General features: G+C 54.4%; 1 protein-coding gene across 1 annotated transcript in view; it reads right to left on the bottom strand.

Moving 5' to 3' along the window:
* TAF4 (TATA-box binding protein associated factor 4) overlaps positions 1-18,753 on the bottom strand; it is a 71,753-nt gene that overhangs the window by 13,925 nt on the left and 39,075 nt on the right. Inside the window, exons 2-14 of the mRNA XM_060122261.1 lie at positions 16,704-16,870; positions 15,331-15,450; positions 13,164-13,283; positions 11,876-11,998; positions 9,865-9,954; positions 9,113-9,358; positions 7,438-7,585; positions 6,888-7,002; positions 4,753-4,922; positions 4,334-4,464; positions 3,389-3,514; positions 2,888-2,944; positions 2,339-2,458 (exon numbers count right to left, since the gene is read on the bottom strand). Of these exons, the coding sequence (XP_059978244.1) occupies positions 2,339-2,458; positions 2,888-2,944; positions 3,389-3,514; positions 4,334-4,464; positions 4,753-4,922; positions 6,888-7,002; positions 7,438-7,585; positions 9,113-9,358; positions 9,865-9,954; positions 11,876-11,998; positions 13,164-13,283; positions 15,331-15,450; positions 16,704-16,870 (1,733 nt within the window). The remainder of the gene's footprint in view (positions 1-2,338; positions 2,459-2,887; positions 2,945-3,388; positions 3,515-4,333; positions 4,465-4,752; positions 4,923-6,887; positions 7,003-7,437; positions 7,586-9,112; positions 9,359-9,864; positions 9,955-11,875; positions 11,999-13,163; positions 13,284-15,330; positions 15,451-16,703; positions 16,871-18,753) is intronic.

Raw genomic sequence — 18,753 nt, 5'->3', positions numbered from 1 at the left:
TACGGGGACGCAGCCCCCACGAAACATTCCAGAAGAATCCAACAGACGAGATTCAGAAAACCAAATGACTAAACAGACATCCACACAGACTTGTAATTAGCATTAAACATAAAGTTACTTATGGAACTAAGATGAAGGGTCCAGGGAGAGAGGACAGCGTGAAACAGCCGTGTGATGTAAGCAAAACACATGCATGAGCGGCAGTCCTCGCTGGAGTGTAGCCCACACGACGCTCTCCCTCCCAGCATCCGGCCAAGTCGCCAAAGGCCCTTCCCTGGGAGTAAGGATCATACCCTACGTAAGACCCACCCCAACCAAGCCTAAAACCTGCACAGGGAAGGCAAGTCTGCAGGGTGAGCCCCACTGGGTGAGGGAGCTCAGAAACACCATGGGATTTCCACAGACCCTACTGAACACCAAAGTGAGACACAAGACACACAAGTTCAAGATGAGCAGCCAGGAGCTGAACTAAAACAAGAGTCAGTACTCTTCAGAGGATGACGACATGTCATCCACAAAATCCAGCATCCAAGCGCCAATGGCTAGACATGCAGAGAGACAGGAAACCATGACCCACGGTCAAAGGAAAAAGCAGTCGACAGAGACTGAATCGAGACGCCCCCGATGTCGGACTTGACAAAACCATGAGAGAAGCTTTTACAAACAGGTTCAAAGAATGCTGGGAAAATGTGGCCTCAGTACGTGAGCAGACAGGGAAATCTCAGCAAAGACTCAGCAGCCATAAAAAAGACTTAAGTGGAAATCCCAGAACTGCAGATACATCGACAAATGAAAACTTCACTGGACAGACTGCAGAGCTGACTGGAGAAGACAGGGAATCTGAAGACAGATCAGTAGAAATGATCCAGTCCGAACAGAGAAAGAAGTGATTAAAGAGGGACAAATACAGACTCAGAGACCCACAGGGCAATATCAAAAAGATCTAACAGAGGTCTAACTGGGAATCCCAATAGAAAAAGACTGAAACAGAGAAAGTTTTGAAGAAATAAAGGCCAAAGTGTTGCAAATTTGAGGAAAACTACTGACCTACAGATCCAAGAAGCTCAGAGAAGCCCAAGCAGAGTGACTAGCAAGAGAACCAAGTCTAAACACCACACGGACGAACTTCAAAGAAGTAAGACGATCGCCTCAAAACAGCTGGAGAAGTGACTCACGTGACAGACAGGAAACAAGGACTGAAATCACAGTGGGGCCCTGAACACGATGGAACAACGTCTCTAAGGACAACGACGGTCACACGTTTACGGCTGTTTTCAGGTCTAAGAATAAGAGCTCTGCAATTTTGCAAAACACATTGGGAAATCTCCCATCTTTTTTGTGATCCGGAACAAGATAACATGTCTAAATGAGAATAGGAGTTTCCCTGGAAAAGAGAAAGAGACCAGCAGTTAAGACAGGATTCAAGGAGTAGAGGAAAAATGTGAAGGATGGCTAAAATTCTTACAATCACTCATCCCTATTAGTCGGCCATTCTATAAAGTTAAGTGATGTATGTCTGGATCTGCTCGGCTTATTCAAGAACATGAGAGAAAATTACATATTAAGTTAAGTTAAAAAAACAGAGCTGAAAGAAAAAAAAAACTGTCAACATTCAGGGAAAACTTCATTCAAACTTTTGAGCGTGAAATACAACCATTTTCAGGTAAACAAAAGCTGAAAGAATCCATCACCAGCAGATTGCACTACAAGAAAGGCTAAATGCTGTCCTTCAAGCCAAAGGGAAATACCACAGATGGAAGCCTGGAACTTGGGGAAGGAACGAAAAACACCAGAAATGGTAAATAAGCAGGTAAATATAAAAGACGATGTTTTCTTTCTTCCTGTGATTTACTAATAAAACAACCGGCAGTTTAAAGAAAAAATAACAATACTTTAAAGTTGGGTTTGTAATTACATATAAAGACACGACAGCAAACAAAACGAGAAACTAACAAACTTTGGACAAACGGAAACAGGCAACAACAACCTTCCTTCACGTTAACCCCAGTACCCAGGGAGGACAGTCAGCCCCACAAAGGTCAGTCTTCGGACGGAATCTCCCCATATTCTCTTCGAAGTCAGTCTAAATCTCATCGTGTTAAGCTACAGTGATCAAACTTCCTCATGCAAAGAACTTCTTGCTCACATGATATCCACAAATAGGTTGATTTGAATATAAAGTATCGAATGTACCGAGAAAACAAGTACTCCAAGGGCGGTGAGACAACATGTGCGCGAACGACAGCCCGTTCTCGGCGTGCCTGACTCCCTGAAGAGGCGCGCGGGACGCAGATGCCCCGAGGCCCTTCCAGCCCCCGTCCCTGCATCCGTGCGGTACCTCTACTCCCGATCCCGGTGCCGGAGAGTCCACTTTCCTCTTTTTCCTGGGCCCGATGGCAGCCAGTGCTGTGAGGTTGGCATCTCGCTGCCTCATCTGTGCCAGTTCCTGTTGCTGCATCTTTGTTTTGAAAAGGAGAGCAGGGGCTGTCATTTCACGCACTTTTTTTATTACTACAAAAGTAGAACATAGACACCAAAGGGTTTTCTAAACTGTCCTAAACGAAAATTTCATTTGACTGTTTTTCTTTAAACAGCAAGCATACTGTGCAATCAGAAAAACAGTAAAGCAATAGATGCTCACCTTAAAAAGCTCAGATCTGAGCAAATTGTGAGAGTACAGAGACTGGACTGCACCACATAAGAAATTACCGTGAAGTTTAAAAGCACAGGAAAACACTTCTGCAAACACCATAAATCGCTACGGGAAGGCCTATTGTGCAGAGATACCATCGCCTTCTCAGCCTCTCTCTCTCTCGTTAGGTGCTGAGGTTGAACACAAACGTATTTTCAAGTGTGCAGTGTAGACTCTTGGACTGGAAACGCTTACCTCCTTTGCCTTCTGTTTCAACCTTAACTGCTCTGGATCTTCTTGTCTGGACCGAGACTATTTTCAAACAGGTAAAAAAGAAAGATAAGTTGTGACCTAAACGTTCATCACCCGACAAACGTCATCTTATGCGTGACATGATGACATCTAAGTCACGTGACAGAACGCATTAAATTTTTAAACGTTTACAGCCAACGGATGAAAATTTATCATCATGAAAATCAATACCATTTGGATGTAAGAACCACGCCATGGTCCAATGTGACGTGAGGACGGTGGGCCAGGGCAGCCCGCAGGGCTCCGGGCTCAGTTAAGGGACCCGCCCCACGTGCTGAGCGACCTGCTGAGGTCTGGAGGCTTCCCGCCCTGGCTGCGCTCCTAACCCCGCGCACGTGTCATCGAGGCCAGCGCCAAACCCTGCGCCGGCTCCTCGAAACCCCAAGGGTGTCCGCGAGCGCCCAGGGTGGACAGGGGAAAACTGCGTGCCGCACGAGCACTTGCCTTTGCTGCCCGCATCAAGATCTCTCTCTCCTGTTCGTCCTTTCTCTGTTTCTCAATTTGATCAAGCTGTTCAAAAAATTTGAGCTGAGCCCGGACATCACTTGCCTGCTCATATCTGTCATCATCCTAGAAAAAAGTGAAACGACTGTTTGTCACGAACTTGGGAACCCAGCCGGACAGTCCGCGTACCGCTTCCCACCCCCCTCGGCCCACTCCCCAGGCGGTGCGCAGACCCAAGCCCCTCTCGTCTCCAAGACTCTGCTTCTGAAGTGCTCTGGACGTGCACACGCCGCCTCAGGTAAGTCATCCGGGGGCTCGCAGGCAACTTTCCATTTTATACGCTTTGGTATCATTTGACTCTTCTAAGTTACATTTTAAATTTTTTTCTAATAGCGTAAAAAGTATTTTTAAAGCCAAGTGGCTATAGGCTTGTACTTCAAACGCTGCTTGGGCAGTGCCTGGCCGCTCCACGGTGCCCCTGAAAGGGGGTTTGTGTGACTGAAGAGGAAGGCGGATTCTGCCTGGAACCTGCTGTGAGAGGCCGGGCCTCCACAGCACACGACAGGGCACCACTCTGAGTCACGGGAGCGCGGGTGAGCCAGAGCCCCTCGGGTCTGCAGGGACAGCTCGGGCCGCAGCTGCTGGGAGCCCCCCGCATGGAAACGGGCGGGGGGCTCCACCTTCTCCAGAGCTGAAGATGCCACCAGCCCGGACCTACAAGGCTGGCTTCCTAACCCGCAGGTCAGATCCTCCGCACCCTCCTTCCGCAGCCCAGTGGGTAGCGCCCGGAGCACCACGGACTGAAAGAAGTGGCATCTTCCCAAAATCTCGTTCTGGGGAAAACTCAAAACGAGCTCAACACTCTGCCGCTTCCCCTGTGCCCTCCAGGCAGCACCAGACCCGGAAGCACCGACAGGGCATCCCCTCCAGGAAACGGCGGGTTACCTTATAAGAGAAGTTCTTTTGCTGAGCCGTTTCTGATATCTTTTCTACAAGGTTCTGCAGCCTCTGTTGCGTGGCGTGTGACACGTAACTCACCACGTCTGGGTGTAACTCTGTTATGCCGTGTTTCTTACCTGGGGAACAGGCGGTATTTTACAATCACTGAAGTTCTTTTCTTTCCTTCACTGTTTTTCCCTTATCCCCCAGTTACCACTTTGTGCAACCTGAGGGTCGGGGGTGGTCTACACCTGCTCCAACTACCGGAGAACGTCACCGCCAACCCCGCGGAAAGCACAACCCTGGCAAAACAGGTGACAAGGGACAAGGGGTGTCCCCCCAAGCCCAGGACAGCTCCGTGCTGAGCACCGCAGCCGTGGTCCACACCAGGCCCACTGGTGGAGGCCGGACGCCCAGGGCCATACCTATTTCCAATATTCTTCTTTGCAGAGGCGCCGGGAGGAGGAAGGTCTCGTCTTTGCAGGACCGCGTCAGGGTGCCCACTAACTCAGAGTTCGTAGCCAATATTCTCGCACTTTCTTCCGACAGGTTCACGCCGGCCATCGACGCTACGTCATTGATGTCATCGTCGTCCCTTCAGGAAAGAAGAGGAGGTGGGTCTAACGAACGAAGGGCCGCCAACTCGGCGGGCAGAGGGGCGGCTCTCCCGCGCTGCTGTCACCTGAGCACAAAGGCGGTCACCTGCGAGCGAATCTGTTCTTTTAAAGGAAGACCCACCCCAAGGTACGGCAGAGTGGGAGTCTCTGCACACAGATGTCAATGCCAAGTTCACAGAGAGCACAGCACCTACTCACTGCTTCTAGGAGTTTGTTCTGTGAAACCCTTTTTAAATGATCTCACAGCATTATTTTTAATACGATCACAACCTCTCAGAAAAGCTGGAAGAACAGTACAAAGGAAAGTCCGTGAATCACTTGAGGGTGAGCGGACGACCTGACACCCAACCCCCAACCCCCCGGACACGGCAGTGTGGCTCCCTGTGGACAGAGGCACCCCCTACGGAACCGGGGGGATGGCCTTTGAAACCGGGCCACCAGCCACGCCCAGACCCCCAGCTTTGGCTAACGGTCCCTATAGCGGCTCCCACAGCAAAGGGTCCAGCTCAGAACCACGAGCTGCGTTTTGCTGTCACGTCTCTGCAGCCCCTCCCTGACTCTCGTGCCCCTGACACCTGGAAGGTCCCAGGCCAGCTGTTCTGCAGCGTGTCCTCGTTTTCCGTCTGACGGACGTCCCTCTGTGACGAGCCGCGGGCAATGCACCTTTGGCAGGAATTTCACACGAGTCAGGGGCCTTGCTCACCCTGCACACGGAGCTCCCGCGCAGGGGGGCCCTGCCCGCTTCCCTGCGTCGGGGCGCCCCTCCCTCCCTGTGTAGTTACGAGGACCTCGGGGGAGGTGGTCTGAGACTGTGCAAATCCCGTTCCCCTAAACCACCCACTGACTCGTTTCTAGGGGCTCGGGTTCCTGTCTTATCCAGCAGGTACAATGTCACTACAGACACGGCTGGCAGGAGGGGGCCACTTGGGGGCTTCTGGGAACTCTGACGCTTGAGCACTGCTCTCTGACCAAACAAAGTGCACTAACTCGTCCTGCACCCTCCCGACTCCGGCCTGGAATCAGCACCCGCCTAAGGCACCCTGGTCACCGCGGGGGAAGCAGTTTTAGACGAGACCTGGGCGCTGGGTGTGCTGCTGCCATCATGGTGTCACCAATCCCAGGCCCCTCCAGTGGCAGAGCGGGCGGCTCCAGCCACAGCTTTTCCAGAGTATTCACCGCCGGACGTCCGACCCGACCCGACCCCAGCGGGCTCGCCTCGTTTGCTCCTCTCTGTAGTTCTAACTCCCTCACACCTGCAGGTGGACGCGTCTTCCCATCTCCGCCACCCGCCCTCTCCCTCGTGGATGTCCTCCCCACCCCTGTGGGCCCCCACCCTCCGTGCCAGACTGTGCCACCCATCTCCTTGCCCTGCCTGGAGGCCGACCCAGGCTCAGGCCACCACGGCTCCAGCACTGCCAACACCTGCCCTGCTCCCTAACAGCTTGAGGGACGAAGCTTCTGGGAAGGGAAGGGAAGGACCACCCAGGTCCCCCGACACATGCACTTTGCTACTGCTGGATCCAAACCAAAGTAGCCACTGCAGCCCTTCCTATGGCGGTGCTCAGACCAGCTGCTTGTCAAGAGACCAAAGCACAGCATCTCTGAAGGTTCTGAGGTTGAAAGGAGGACACAGAAGCGTCCTCTGTTATGACTGTGATGCACTCAGAAGACTGAGCCATCGTATCACAGACACAAATCTCCCACTGGTTCGCACGGAAAGTCAGCTGCTCTGCCATCCCGCCCTGTGTCTGCGGCAAATGTCCCTGAGCCGCTCTGTGGGAAAACACGCACACAGCGAGCGCGCGCACGTGCGTGCGTGCGTGCGTGCGTGCGTGTGTGTGTGTGTGTGTGTGTAGGGAATGAACGCAGCCTCAAAGCACCAAGGGCCACCGGGCGAGGCCCTTCCCTCCGGGCGCCTCCTGAGCCACAGGCTCATTCCTTACCTAAACGAGCCTCCCCCGGGCTCCTTGAGCTTGTTTTTCTGTGCAGCAGCTGCTTGTGCTGAGACAGTAGAAAGAGCTTTGGTTCCAGGTAACACGGCAGGTTTCACCACAGGGACTGCAAAACAAGAGACGAGGGTATGCCCCCCCCGTGCACAGACTCGGAGATGGAGACACTGCTGTCCCCGGTGCTAGGCGGGCTGCAGGGAGGGCCACTCCTCCCAGCCCACCACAAGGAGGCTTCCTAAAACGTCAGAAACGTTGGGTTACTAACTCTAGATTAGAGTAAAAGCATAAGCAGCATCTCTCACGCATTTGCCTTCCTGTATCTCATCAAACTCTTTGGAATGTAGGAACGACTACTGGTTAAGAACCCAGTCCTGAATGTGTAATTGTAAAAATCGTACTGACCCTGTGAATGTACTAACGCCACTGAATTGTACACCTGTTCACGTGACTAAAATGGCCAAGTCTGTGTTACGTGAGTTTCACCACAATTAAAAAAACAGGGAGACAGGGCCCTGGGGAGAGCGGCCCGGCCGCCGGCCCTCACCTGGCTGCAGCTGGTTCAGCTGGATCTGCTGGGGCGTGGTGAGCACAATGCGGTTGTGGGGCTGCCGGAGCGCCACCATGGGCGTCTGTGTCAGCGTCACCTGCGGCGGCCGGATCAGCGCTCCAGGCTTGGGCGGTGGCTGGATCACCTGGAGCAGAGCCCACGGGGCACATGAGCTCACGTCCCACCCCCGCCCCCACCGCAGAGGGGACTCCCACACCTGTTCCCTGCCCAGGGCGGGGGGTGGGCAGCCTTCCGGGAGGACCAGGAGGGTCAGCCGGGGGCACTGCATCAGGCTGCAAGCTCCTGGGGGCAGATTAACTGCTCGGAAGCCACACATGGGGCCCAGAGGCCAGTGCCTGGAGGACAGTGTTTGCTGAGCTTGCGAACCAGTGTGGAACAGACGACTTCTCCCCAGATGTGAGCACAGGTGCCGGGGCGCCCCCTCAGATCCCTTCCAGAGCCTCTAGGGCTGGATCAGAATCCAGCTGCTGAACTTTACGAAGGTCGCCTGGTGGGCACACTCTTAACGTTACAGCGCACTCGGGGAGGGACGGCTGGTGCCCAGGGCCGAGCTATTTCTGCAACAAAACCTACGAAAATTCACACTGTCCAGAACGAGCAGACACATGACTGCCTGCAGGAGGTTCAGGCCAAGTTTTGCCACAAACTCAGGGAAGAGCCTCCAGGTTTCACGTCTCTACGGCCCTCAAGGGAAGCAGGTGATGGACCGGTGGTGCCCGACTCTGCAAGGGCGCGGCAGAGCTCCACCCCTCCAGTGAGGGGCATGCGAGCGAGCGAGCCCTGATCTCACACCTGCACTTTGGCCCGAAGCACGCGCGCGCGCGCGCGCGCACACACGCACACACACGGCTCCACCTCCCACGGGAGCCTGTCTTCCTCACCACCAATCAAGGCAAGAAGAAATGCAGATTTTAACTTGAGCAGGTGAGAGACCACCACCCTTCATGACTCTGATTGCCCACCTGGTTATCACTCGAGCATTATCGTAAGATACACTCCACAACCTACGAAAGTGACGTGAGGACCTGCGTTGTTTTAATTTTTTTTAACCGTCTGTAGAGGAACAAAATCCCTTTGAAATTTTAAAAAAAGAATAGCAAGTGCCTTTCTACACTGGGCGAACCCCGTCTGCCTGCAGGAGGCAGGAGCGCGTTCAGTCCTGAACTCTCCCCAGCAGACACCCTTTTCTATAGCTACACGACCAGAACCCTGGATCCCAACCACAGATAAATCCACCATCAGCAGCCGTGCCTCCCGAGGATCTCCGAGCCCCAAACGACGGCTGCAGAGCTCGGTCCTAGACCATGAAACCTGACGTGTCCAGCGCCAAGCACTTAGCATCAGCTTCGTGTATTTGGGCCATTGCTCCTAATCAAAGATAACGTCCAGCTAAAAGATCCACTACAAACACACTGTGTCCATTTAAACCAGGGACGCCCGAAAACAGTACAGACAACGGACGTGCCAAAGGGCAAAAGTCAGTAGGCTTATTTCGTTTTACTGAGAAATAAATTTCGAAGCTGCAGGGCCTCGGCCCCTGGCTGACACCTCACTATTTCAGATCCCGCCCCAGGTCCTCCCTGGCAGTCTCTCTGAGCCGCGGGCGGCCGGGCACGTGCGGGGGAGCAGGGCGAGGCTCTGGCCTCCATACCAGCGGCGTGGGCTGCCCCTGCTTGCCGACGCCCACCGGCGTGGGCTGCGCGAGGCTGATGACAGGGGGCTGGAGGGCGCTGGTCACGGTGGCCGCCGTCTTCCCGGCCGTGCGCTGCACCGAGCCGCTGAGCACCACAGCCGTGAGCGCGGTGGTGGCCTGCGAGGCCGGTGGCGGCTGCTGCTGACTCTGCTGGATGAAGGCCGCGGAGTCGGGGGTCAGCTGTCTCAAGGCGGGCAAGCTCCTCTGGGCGGAAAGACAGAAAACACACGACCCTGAGAACACGTCCTCGGCCAAACAGCGTCGGTCTGGGGCCTTAAGGAGACGCCCCGGGACGCCGGGTGCCGGCATCCCAAACCACTGTCCCCCGACTGCCACTGAGCAGGGTTACCCTCAGTGACAACTGGCTGCAATTTGTTTAAAAAACAAAGCAGAAGCGCCACTTCTGAAATGCAGTTAAGCGCGTTAAGGCAGCCGAGGCATCTGAGCGACACCCTCGTCCCAGCGGCGCGGGGGCCCCCGTCTGCGGGGAGAGGGCCCCTCGCAGTCCCCGGCTGTGACACAACATTGTGGCCTCAGTGGCGGGGGTCTCGTAACTTACAGAGAAGCCTCGAAAGAGAAAACTTAACCTTCTGTCTCAGGGGGCTTGAAACCTGCAAACGCACCGGTGACACCCGTGCAAGCCCACCCGTCCCCGGGACGCGCCCGCCCCTCCACCCGATGCTGGGTGCTCGCAGGCGGCTTCAAATTACCTTCAGGAAAGGCACAAGGTAAGGTTGAGGTGAAGAATTAAGTTCTCGGTATAACCTACTAGTGAAATCTTCTGCTTCGATTTTTCCGTCCTTAAAAATAAAATTCACATTGAAATTCCTCCACGAATACAAACGCGCACATGCGTATCTTTATGCAGCATTTCTCTGGTCTCGCGTTTTAGGACTGGCTGTTCCTCACGCCAGGTCCTGCACTGGATGAAGGTGCGGAAGGGCCCGGGGGCCACATGCTCAGCTGACACGGGTTCCCGGGCGTGGGTGAGGCCCCTGGCCCTCCCTGTGCCCCGCCCCATCGGGGCTCACTGGCCCACCCCACAACTTCCCTACGCCAGCTCCCACGGGACATCTACGCGGCACCTAACCCACCGCACATCAGGCATTTTGCCAGGCGACAGACTAGCCTAAAAGTACCCTCGTGACCAAGTTGGAAGGTACCGCAGACCAGGGACACCCTTACCCAGAGAGACCACACCTACGCCGAGACCCCAGAGCAGCTGGGGCACCGGCGGGGGGAAGCGAGCGCCCAGACGAGAGGGCCCAGACCCCGCTCTGGAAACCAAAGCGAGCCAGGTGTGGGGGCTGGGGGGCCAAGCCCGTGGCTGACTGGGCCCAGTTCAAGGTGGGAGTGGCCAGGGCTGCAAAGAGGTCCTGTAACAAGGGCGGAACGGGGGTCCCGGTGCCCTGATAAGGGCGCAGCACAACGGGGACGGCACTGGGCTCATCCGGGGGTGGGGGGATGGATGGGGAGGGTCGAAGAGACGAGCCCACGCTTCCAGCGCCGGGGAGGGACCACAGACAAAGGACCGTGGGAAGAAAGGGAACGGCGTTTATTTAATTAGAAATTTTCATTAGAAGGTAAAATTGTTATAATTAAAACAAACAAAAAGCTGGGAGTTCTTGTTCGTCGCAGGAGGTGAGATTATTTTTCAATCTCTGGGTTTCCTGAAAAGATTTAAGGAGCATCTGAAGCGATCATTTTTCCTTGTGAGAGCGGGACTTCATTCCTTTCTGGCCCCAAACCCACATGGTCTGCAGAGACGGCACAGAGCCAGCCCCTGAGGGTGGCTCCCCTCCAGCCCAAGCCTCGGCACGGAAGGGAGGCTGCGAGCGGAGGGTCTGAGCCGGCGAACCCACCAGCAGGACAGAAAAGTCCAACAGCCCGTCTGCTGAGCCACCAGGTTTCCTTGCATAGGGGAACCGAGAGGAAAGGAAAACAGCAGGGAGGAGGGGACCCCCAGGTTACCAGCAACAACAGAGGCAGCTGCCACAGGTGGACCTGACCGACTCTGACCGAGCCCTGCAGGCAACACTGGACTCAGCCTCTGGGCACCGGGGGGCTGCGAGGGATCCTGTGTTCGCAGGTTATGTCCAGGCATCCGTGCTAAAATATTTATGAGACTGGGGAGGGGCTGTGGGTGGCAATGGGGGCGCAGCAGATGCAAAGTCATATAAGAACTCATGACCGACGAAGCCCGCAGGTGGCCCAGAAGGGCTGTCACTCTGCTTTCCGCTTCTGTATCACTTAAAATCCTCCATGAAAGGGACTTCCCTGGTGGCACAGTGGATAAGACTCCGTGCTCCCAACGCAGGGGGCCCGGGTTAGATCCCTGGTCGGGGAACTAGATCCCACATGCATGCCACAACTAAGAGTTCGCATGCCACAACTGGGGAGCCCACCTGCGGCAACTAGGGAGCCTGTGAGCCTGTGAGCAGCTAAGACCCCGTGCAACCAAATAGATAAATATTAAAAAAAAAAAAAATCCTCTGTGAAAAAGGCAGAGCAGGTGGAGGAGCGAGCGAGGGCCTTTAAACACCCTCCATCTGGTGAATTTACATCGCTCCCCTGCGGCCAACACGCTGTGAGGCTCTGAGAAGCCGGGCTGGCGAGCGGATGGCAGGGTGGTGGGCAGAGGGGCCCAGACTCCGGCCGCACCCACCCCCATGGCCAAGTACAGCGCTCTAAGGCAGAGGGGCCGGTGTACAGAGCTCTTACCAGCAGATTCTGTACCAGTTCTTTCACGTTAGCGGCTGTCTCTGTAGACTGTTTACCAGATGAAGCCAGTTTTATTAGCGTAGATAAAAAATTTTTACATTTCTTCACGTTCTCCATAGTTTCCTGGATAGAAATTAAAAAGATGTAAGCAAAAAACTCTTAAAAGGCAGATTTTCATCACAGCTTTTAACTAAGACATGGGTATCATATAAGAAATGTATATTTCTGGACTTCTCGGTGGCGCCGCGGTTAAGAATCCACCTGCCAACGCAGGGGACACGGGTTCGAGCCGAGCCCAGGTCCGGGAAGACCCCACATGCCACAGAGCAACGAAGCCCCGTGCGCCACAACTACTAAGCCTGTACTCTAGAGTCTGCGAGCCACAACCACCGAGCCCACGTGCTGCAGCTACTGAAGCCCGCGTGCCTGGAGCCCGCGACAAGAGAAGCCACCACAGTAAGAAGCCCACGCACCGCAACGAAGAGTAGCCCCCGCTCGACGCAACTAGAGAAAGCCCGTGCGCAGCAACGAAGCCCCAACGCAACCAAAAATAAATAAATAAATTTATTAAAAAAAAAAAAAAAGAAATGTGTATTTCTTTTCTTAAACTTCTTTGAGGAAAATGCAGTAACTCTCACGGCCTGATGATGGGAGTATAAACCAGGACATGTGCTCTGAAGGTCCAGACCCAAGTTTACAGCTCACTCAGCCCAGCAATTCTACTTTTAGAAATGTAACTAATAGCCAATAAATGTAAAAAAGATGACCTATAAGACATTCGCCTTGATACTGCTTACCATAAAGAAAAACTGATGCCTATCTAAGTGCACAAGAGAAGAAACTGAATTATGGCACAGATACTAAAGATGATGAAAAATACTCAGCAAAGAAACGTGAACAACGTAAGTCATAAATAAAGCACGATCCCATTGGTTTAAAGATTCACACGTGTGCAGGACAACTGCTGGAGATAAATGTTAAGGGGCAACGCTGCCGCTCTACAGGCCGCAACCGCCGTGCAGCCCGGCCCCCGTGTCACTCCTCTGAACACACCTGGTCCGGGCTCCATCCCACAGACGTCCCCCACAGCCCAAAAGCCTCGTGTAGGGTGGTGGACCCTTCCTGCGGCCCTGCAGAGACCACTGCCCTCAGACCCACTCATATGGAGCCGTGGAGACCCCAACGCATCCCCACGTCCGTGGCAGTGGCTCCCCTGGGCCGGCTGGCGCTCTGAGTCAGCACGAACCACACATACGGCCCCAAATCGCAGCCGAGAGGCGGCACTCACCGTGGCGGCTGTGGAGGTGGTGGTGGCCCCCGGGACCGTTCGCTGAGGTGTCCCCGTCTGAACAGCTGTCGCCGTCCCAAGTGAGGGTGTCTGGGCAGCGCCACCCAGAACAAGCTGAGGCTACGAGAAGCCAAAACACAAGGTAGATAGAGGCTGCGGGGAGACGGTCTTCGTGAGACTCCCTGTAGCAGGCGGGACCCCACGGGACATGCGGACTCAAGGGACCACACCAGCCCCGCGGCAGACCGTGTCCCCGAGGGCCACCTTCCTGAGCACCGAGGAAGCAGTATTTTGCAGCAAAAACTGACAGAAACGAAGCCAATGGCCGGGAAGAACCTGGTTGTCAGAAGTCGACCCTAGAAGTCACATGGTGACCAAAACAAATGATCTTTTAATAACCAAACCAGATCCCGTCTCAGAACTGAAAAGAACAAACAGAGAAACCAACTGAAAAGCCCATCACCTGGCTTGTGCAGGCAGGCTGGTGACAAGGAAGCCAGGACGTCACATGCACACGGGCAGGCCGCCCCCCACGTGGGGGGCGGCACCAGGACTCGTCGGGGTCCCGGGCTCCCCCACCGCTGCCGGACCAACCTTTCTTTGCTCCCCCAAAGCGAGTCACATCCAGAAACATCCTGGAAAGGGGTTTTTCAGAGCAGGCGGGGACTCGATGTAGTTGGTGTTGGGAGGGAGGGGCTGCTTTGCTAAACGAATATATTTAAGCCAACAAACAGCTAGACATCAAACAACAACTGTGCTCGGTCAAATTCCCGAGACTTCTAGTCTGCGTGACCAATCAGGATGCAAATATTTACTGTTTTTTTTTAATTAGCACTTTTCCAATTTAAAAATGGAGACTTCTCCAACTTTTTAAACGTTACTCTCTTACGACTTCGGAATATAGGGGGCAGTGTAACCCCAAGCATGACTCGCCTGCGGCTCTTCTAAGCAACCAGGCCCCAGGCCGGGCAAGGGACTCGGACTGCACGGCCGCTACGGCAGGGGGTGGGCGGGCAGCTGTCTGCACCCCCAGGCTGTGGACACTGGTTTCATGGGAGGAGTTGAAAGAGATGACGGGCTCTTCCTTTATTATCTGGGTATTTTACTTGTAACGTTAAGCATGTATTACTTTTGTAACTACAAAATGGCAAATAAAAAACTTCAGAGGAGAAACGTAAAAGAACTGACCAACCGCCACCTTTGGGCAGCAAAAAGGGAAGAGCAGAGCTGCTTCGGGACACCCAGAAACAGCCAGGGCACTTTCAATCCTTGGGAGTTTTCCTTTACATCAAACTTTATTCCTCACACTTGCTTCTACTGGTCAGATGAATACACGTTTCACCTGGATGATTCTGAGATTGTGGGAACCTATGATGATAAACTTATTTTCTACTAAATCTCATGCAAAAGCTGACCATGAGCTTCACTACCTTCTCAGAAAAGGTTCCTTTCACTATAACTGAAGTTCAGATGCGCCAATCAGACTGAACTCGGGCCAGAAGACCCCGTCTCAGGAAGCGCCGTTGCCTGGGCAGCTCCTGTTGCGGGAGACCACTGAGTTCAGTTACTTGGGACCCAACTGCTCCTTCAGCTGTTCTGAAAAGCAATGTCAGGGCTGCCGACGCCAAAAGGCAAAGGAGGACAAGACCAGGGTGAGTGGAGAGAGCACTGGACGAGGTGCGGCTGCAGGGAGGCCGGCCGAGGCCACACCGGGACAGGGGTCCGGAGCCTCTCAACCGCACGTGTCCGCGCCCATCAGGGAGGGGTGTTGTGAGAATCGCACGCATGAACGCACATACACAGTGAGGACACGTCCTCCTCGGTGCAGGAACAGTTCGCGAGCAACACACACGCGCGCGCACACACACACACACACACACACTCTCTCTCTCTCTCTCTCTCTCTCTCTCTCTCTCCCCCCCCCCCCACCCCGCACGCTGTAGATCTTCTCTGCTTCACAGATGCAGTTACTAAGGCAACGTTTTCAATTGTACTTCCGGCACAGTGGGAAGCTTTTAAGAATGTTGCTGGTGTTAAACTCTATGCGACTTTAAAGAAAAGCAACTGATCTACGCTGTGTTCCCCAAACTCCAAAACTTAGGATCCAGCACCCAAACTCGCGAGGCCTGACCCCTGCGTCCTGGGCACCACGGAGCCCCAGCCTCACCTGAACCCCGGGAGAGCGCTGCAGCGCGGTGCTGGGCTGTACCGTCGTCTGGGCCTGAGACACTTGCTTGATTATGGTCGTTGGGGTCACCTGTCGTGCAATAATGGGGGTCCCAGGTGCCTGAAAAACAAGGAGGAGTCGCCTAGAAGGAGAGACAAGTGAAAGTAGTTCCCAGCACCTGGCGCGCCCAACACTCCATCCTTTAGTACAGAGCCAGCGCGCTCAAGGGCCCCCAGGTCGATCACCAGCCTCAGGGAAGCCACCCCAAGTCTAAACTTTCCTTAACAAGTAAAAGTGTATGATCGGAACCTCCATCGTATAAACTGTAATACACTCCTTAATAAAGTCTCCGACCTGGTCTTTAAGGAACGCATATAACCTGGGAAATCAATACTTGTGTGGATTTCTTGTATTCTTGGCCACAAGCGCCAAAAAAGTAACAAAGGCACTACAGTAAGAGGCATGTGTTCCCTGGGCCTAAAGACTGGTCACTGTGCTGCAGAAAAGGAAGTAAACGAGACACTTACAGTGAACTGTCCTACATAGTTAGGGTACATGAAGTGAAATATCCCACATCTGCGTCTTACTGGACAGACCTCGACAGACCCTGAACACTGCTCTGGGCTGTTCTGGATTTTCAGTCAGGGGAGGGCCCTTTGTGAGTCCCCACGCACGCACACACCCTGTCTACAGCACAGGGGTCTCAACTCCAGAGGAACGCGGCTGAAATCGAAGGAGAATAGAGTTTTCCAGATCTTCTTCGTCTCCATGTTAGTCTCTAGCCAGCCAACTGGCTCAGAACAGCAGAACGGCAGCACGAGACAGAAAGGCATCAGAGACAGAGTAGGGAGTAGGCAGGTGATGTGCGGGCATGGACCCAAATGGAGACTGAGAGGCAGAACCCTGGGGGGAGGGGCGAGTCCCAGGCACTGGGCTTCAAGCATCCAACCCATCCTCCCTCCACAACCCCAGGGGGCCACAGCCTCAAGGGTCAGGGCAGGCAGTAACCCCTAAAGGCTTCAATGTCTGCGGGGGAGAGGGGAGTACTGTTTAACATAATCCTGTAAAGTTCTTCCACGCCTCCCTGGTAGTGACGGCTGACACTTGCTCAGCGTTCCCTCTGTTCCACTGTCCTAACTGGTCCCCGTGACAGCCCTACAAGAGCAGCACCGGCGGGATCTCCACGTTGCACAGGAGGAAACTGAGGCCCGGGAAGGTGGCGTCACAGGAGAGAAGGGGAGGGCCCAGGCGGGGTCCAGGCGGCAGACCCCAAGCTCCTCCCGCCGCATGTGGGCCATGCCACACCCCCTGCCCCGCCCCACCCCGCCCCCCGCCCCACCCCCCCGCCAGGCCCAGCGCTGGCTCGCACTCACCTGCACGGTGGAGATCTGCACGGGAGGGGCACTTGTGGGCGTGGCCGGGCGGGGCGCCATGGCGGTCTGAGGCTGGGCCTGGGCGTGGGCCTGGGCCTGCATCTGGGCCAGGGCCTGCTGAGGAATCATTAACAGCTGCCCGTTCTCGCTCCGCACGAGGACCATACCTGGGGGAGGAGAGCTGGCATCGGGAAACACGCCCCAGGGCCGGACTCCATGGGGGAGCCCGGCAGCTCAGAGGAGGCAAAAGGAGAAGCTGTCAAACACAGTTGCAGAACTCTATACACACCTGCGAGAAAGAGGGTCCGCAGCACTACAAAAACGTAAAAGGAGTTTTTTCCTGGATTCAAACAGCAACAGTGGGCCAGGCAGCCGAGCTGCTCACGCCGCCGTCTGCCCCTGCGCTGGCCTGCAGGTCAGGAGGCCCGGAAGCCGAGGGCCTCGTGTGCTCCCAACACGGGCTGCCCGGCGTGCCCAAGTTCACAAGGCAGCAGGTGTCTGGCGGGAGGTCGTGGCTGGAGCCTCAGACCCGAGCCCTGCCCTGGAGCAGGTGTCCACACCCCCACCCCCGTCCCCGTCCCCACGGGCTGGGCTGGGCCCTGGGAGGCTGCGCCCCACAGCCCACATGCCCAGGGCTCCCTGCCTGCAGTCCTGTGAGGCCCTGACACTCTTTCCAGAACAGGACCACTCTTGCGGGGGGGGCAGTTCTGTGCCCACGACGACCTGAGGCGCCCACCACAGAGACACAAAGACACAGAGGACCGCTCGCACTTCACGGTGCTTCAGCTACGTCACTGGAAGCCCAACCCTAGCGGGCAGGTTTGGCGTTAATTCCAGCTTCAAAAACCGGCAACCAATTATATCCTAGATTCCACTAGAAACAGCAACACAACTTTCACACTTGATTTCCCATGACGGATTAGTGATGGAGCTGCAAGGGGAGACCTAAAAACGCCATAAACACCGTACTCTTCCCAAAGCAAGGCCTCAGCACAGGGCCCTGCACGAGGCACCCCACTGAAGAGCGACACAGCCGGGCAAGGGGGTGTCGACCAAGGAGCCTGCTGCCTGGGCAGCCCCTGCGTCCTCCCATGAGGCAGCTGAAAATCAGGTCCGAGAACCTCCTGCCAGCTTCACAAGTGACATCAGGCTTTCCCCTGCTGAACCAAACAGGAGTTCGATCCAACTCACAAGTCTGAGAAGTCTCTGAAGCTGCTGGGTCCCGGCTCCTTCGACACCCATCGTGACATCAGGAAATAAGAGGCCTCTCCCTGGGGTCACATCTGCTACTCTTGATCCAAAAGAACCACGTGTATGCCCATCATGAGGCCTTCCCTCCAAAACATCCCTTTTAAAATACGCCATGCTGCAGCAAAGGAAACCATAAACAAAACAAAAAGGCAACCCACAGTACGGGAGAAAATATTTGCAAGCAATGCGACTGACACGGGATTAATCTCCGAAATATACAAACAGCTCATGCTGCTCAATATCAAAAAAACGAACAACCCAGTCAAAAAATGGGCAGAAGACCTAAACAGACATTTCTCCAAAGAAGACATACACAGATGGCCAAGAGGTACATGAAAAGATGCTCAACATCACTAATTATTAAAGAAATGCAAATCAAAACTACAATGAGGTGTCACCTCACACCGGTTAGAATGGCCATCAGCAGAAAGTCGACAAACAATAAATTCTGGAGAGGGTGTGGAGAAAAGGGAACCCTCCTGCACTGCTGGTGGGAATGTAAACTGATACAGCCACTATGGAGAACAGTATGGAGGTTCCTTAAAAAACTAAAAATAGAGCTACCATACGATCCAGCAACCCCACTACTCGGTGTGTACCCTGAGAAAACCATACTTCGAAAAGATACACACATCCCTACATTCACAGCAGCACTATTCACAATATCCAGGACATGGAAACCACCTAAGTGTCCGTGGACAGATGAATGGATAAATAAGATGTGGTACATATATACAACGGAATATTACTCAGCCATAAAAAAGAATGAAATAATGCCATTTGCAGCAACATGGATGGA

Source organism: Lagenorhynchus albirostris, chromosome 15 (assembly GCF_949774975.1).
Source record: "Lagenorhynchus albirostris chromosome 15, mLagAlb1.1, whole genome shotgun sequence".
Lineage (NCBI taxonomy): Eukaryota > Metazoa > Chordata > Mammalia > Artiodactyla > Delphinidae > Lagenorhynchus > Lagenorhynchus albirostris.
This window is presented reverse-complemented; position numbering and strand designations above follow the sequence as displayed.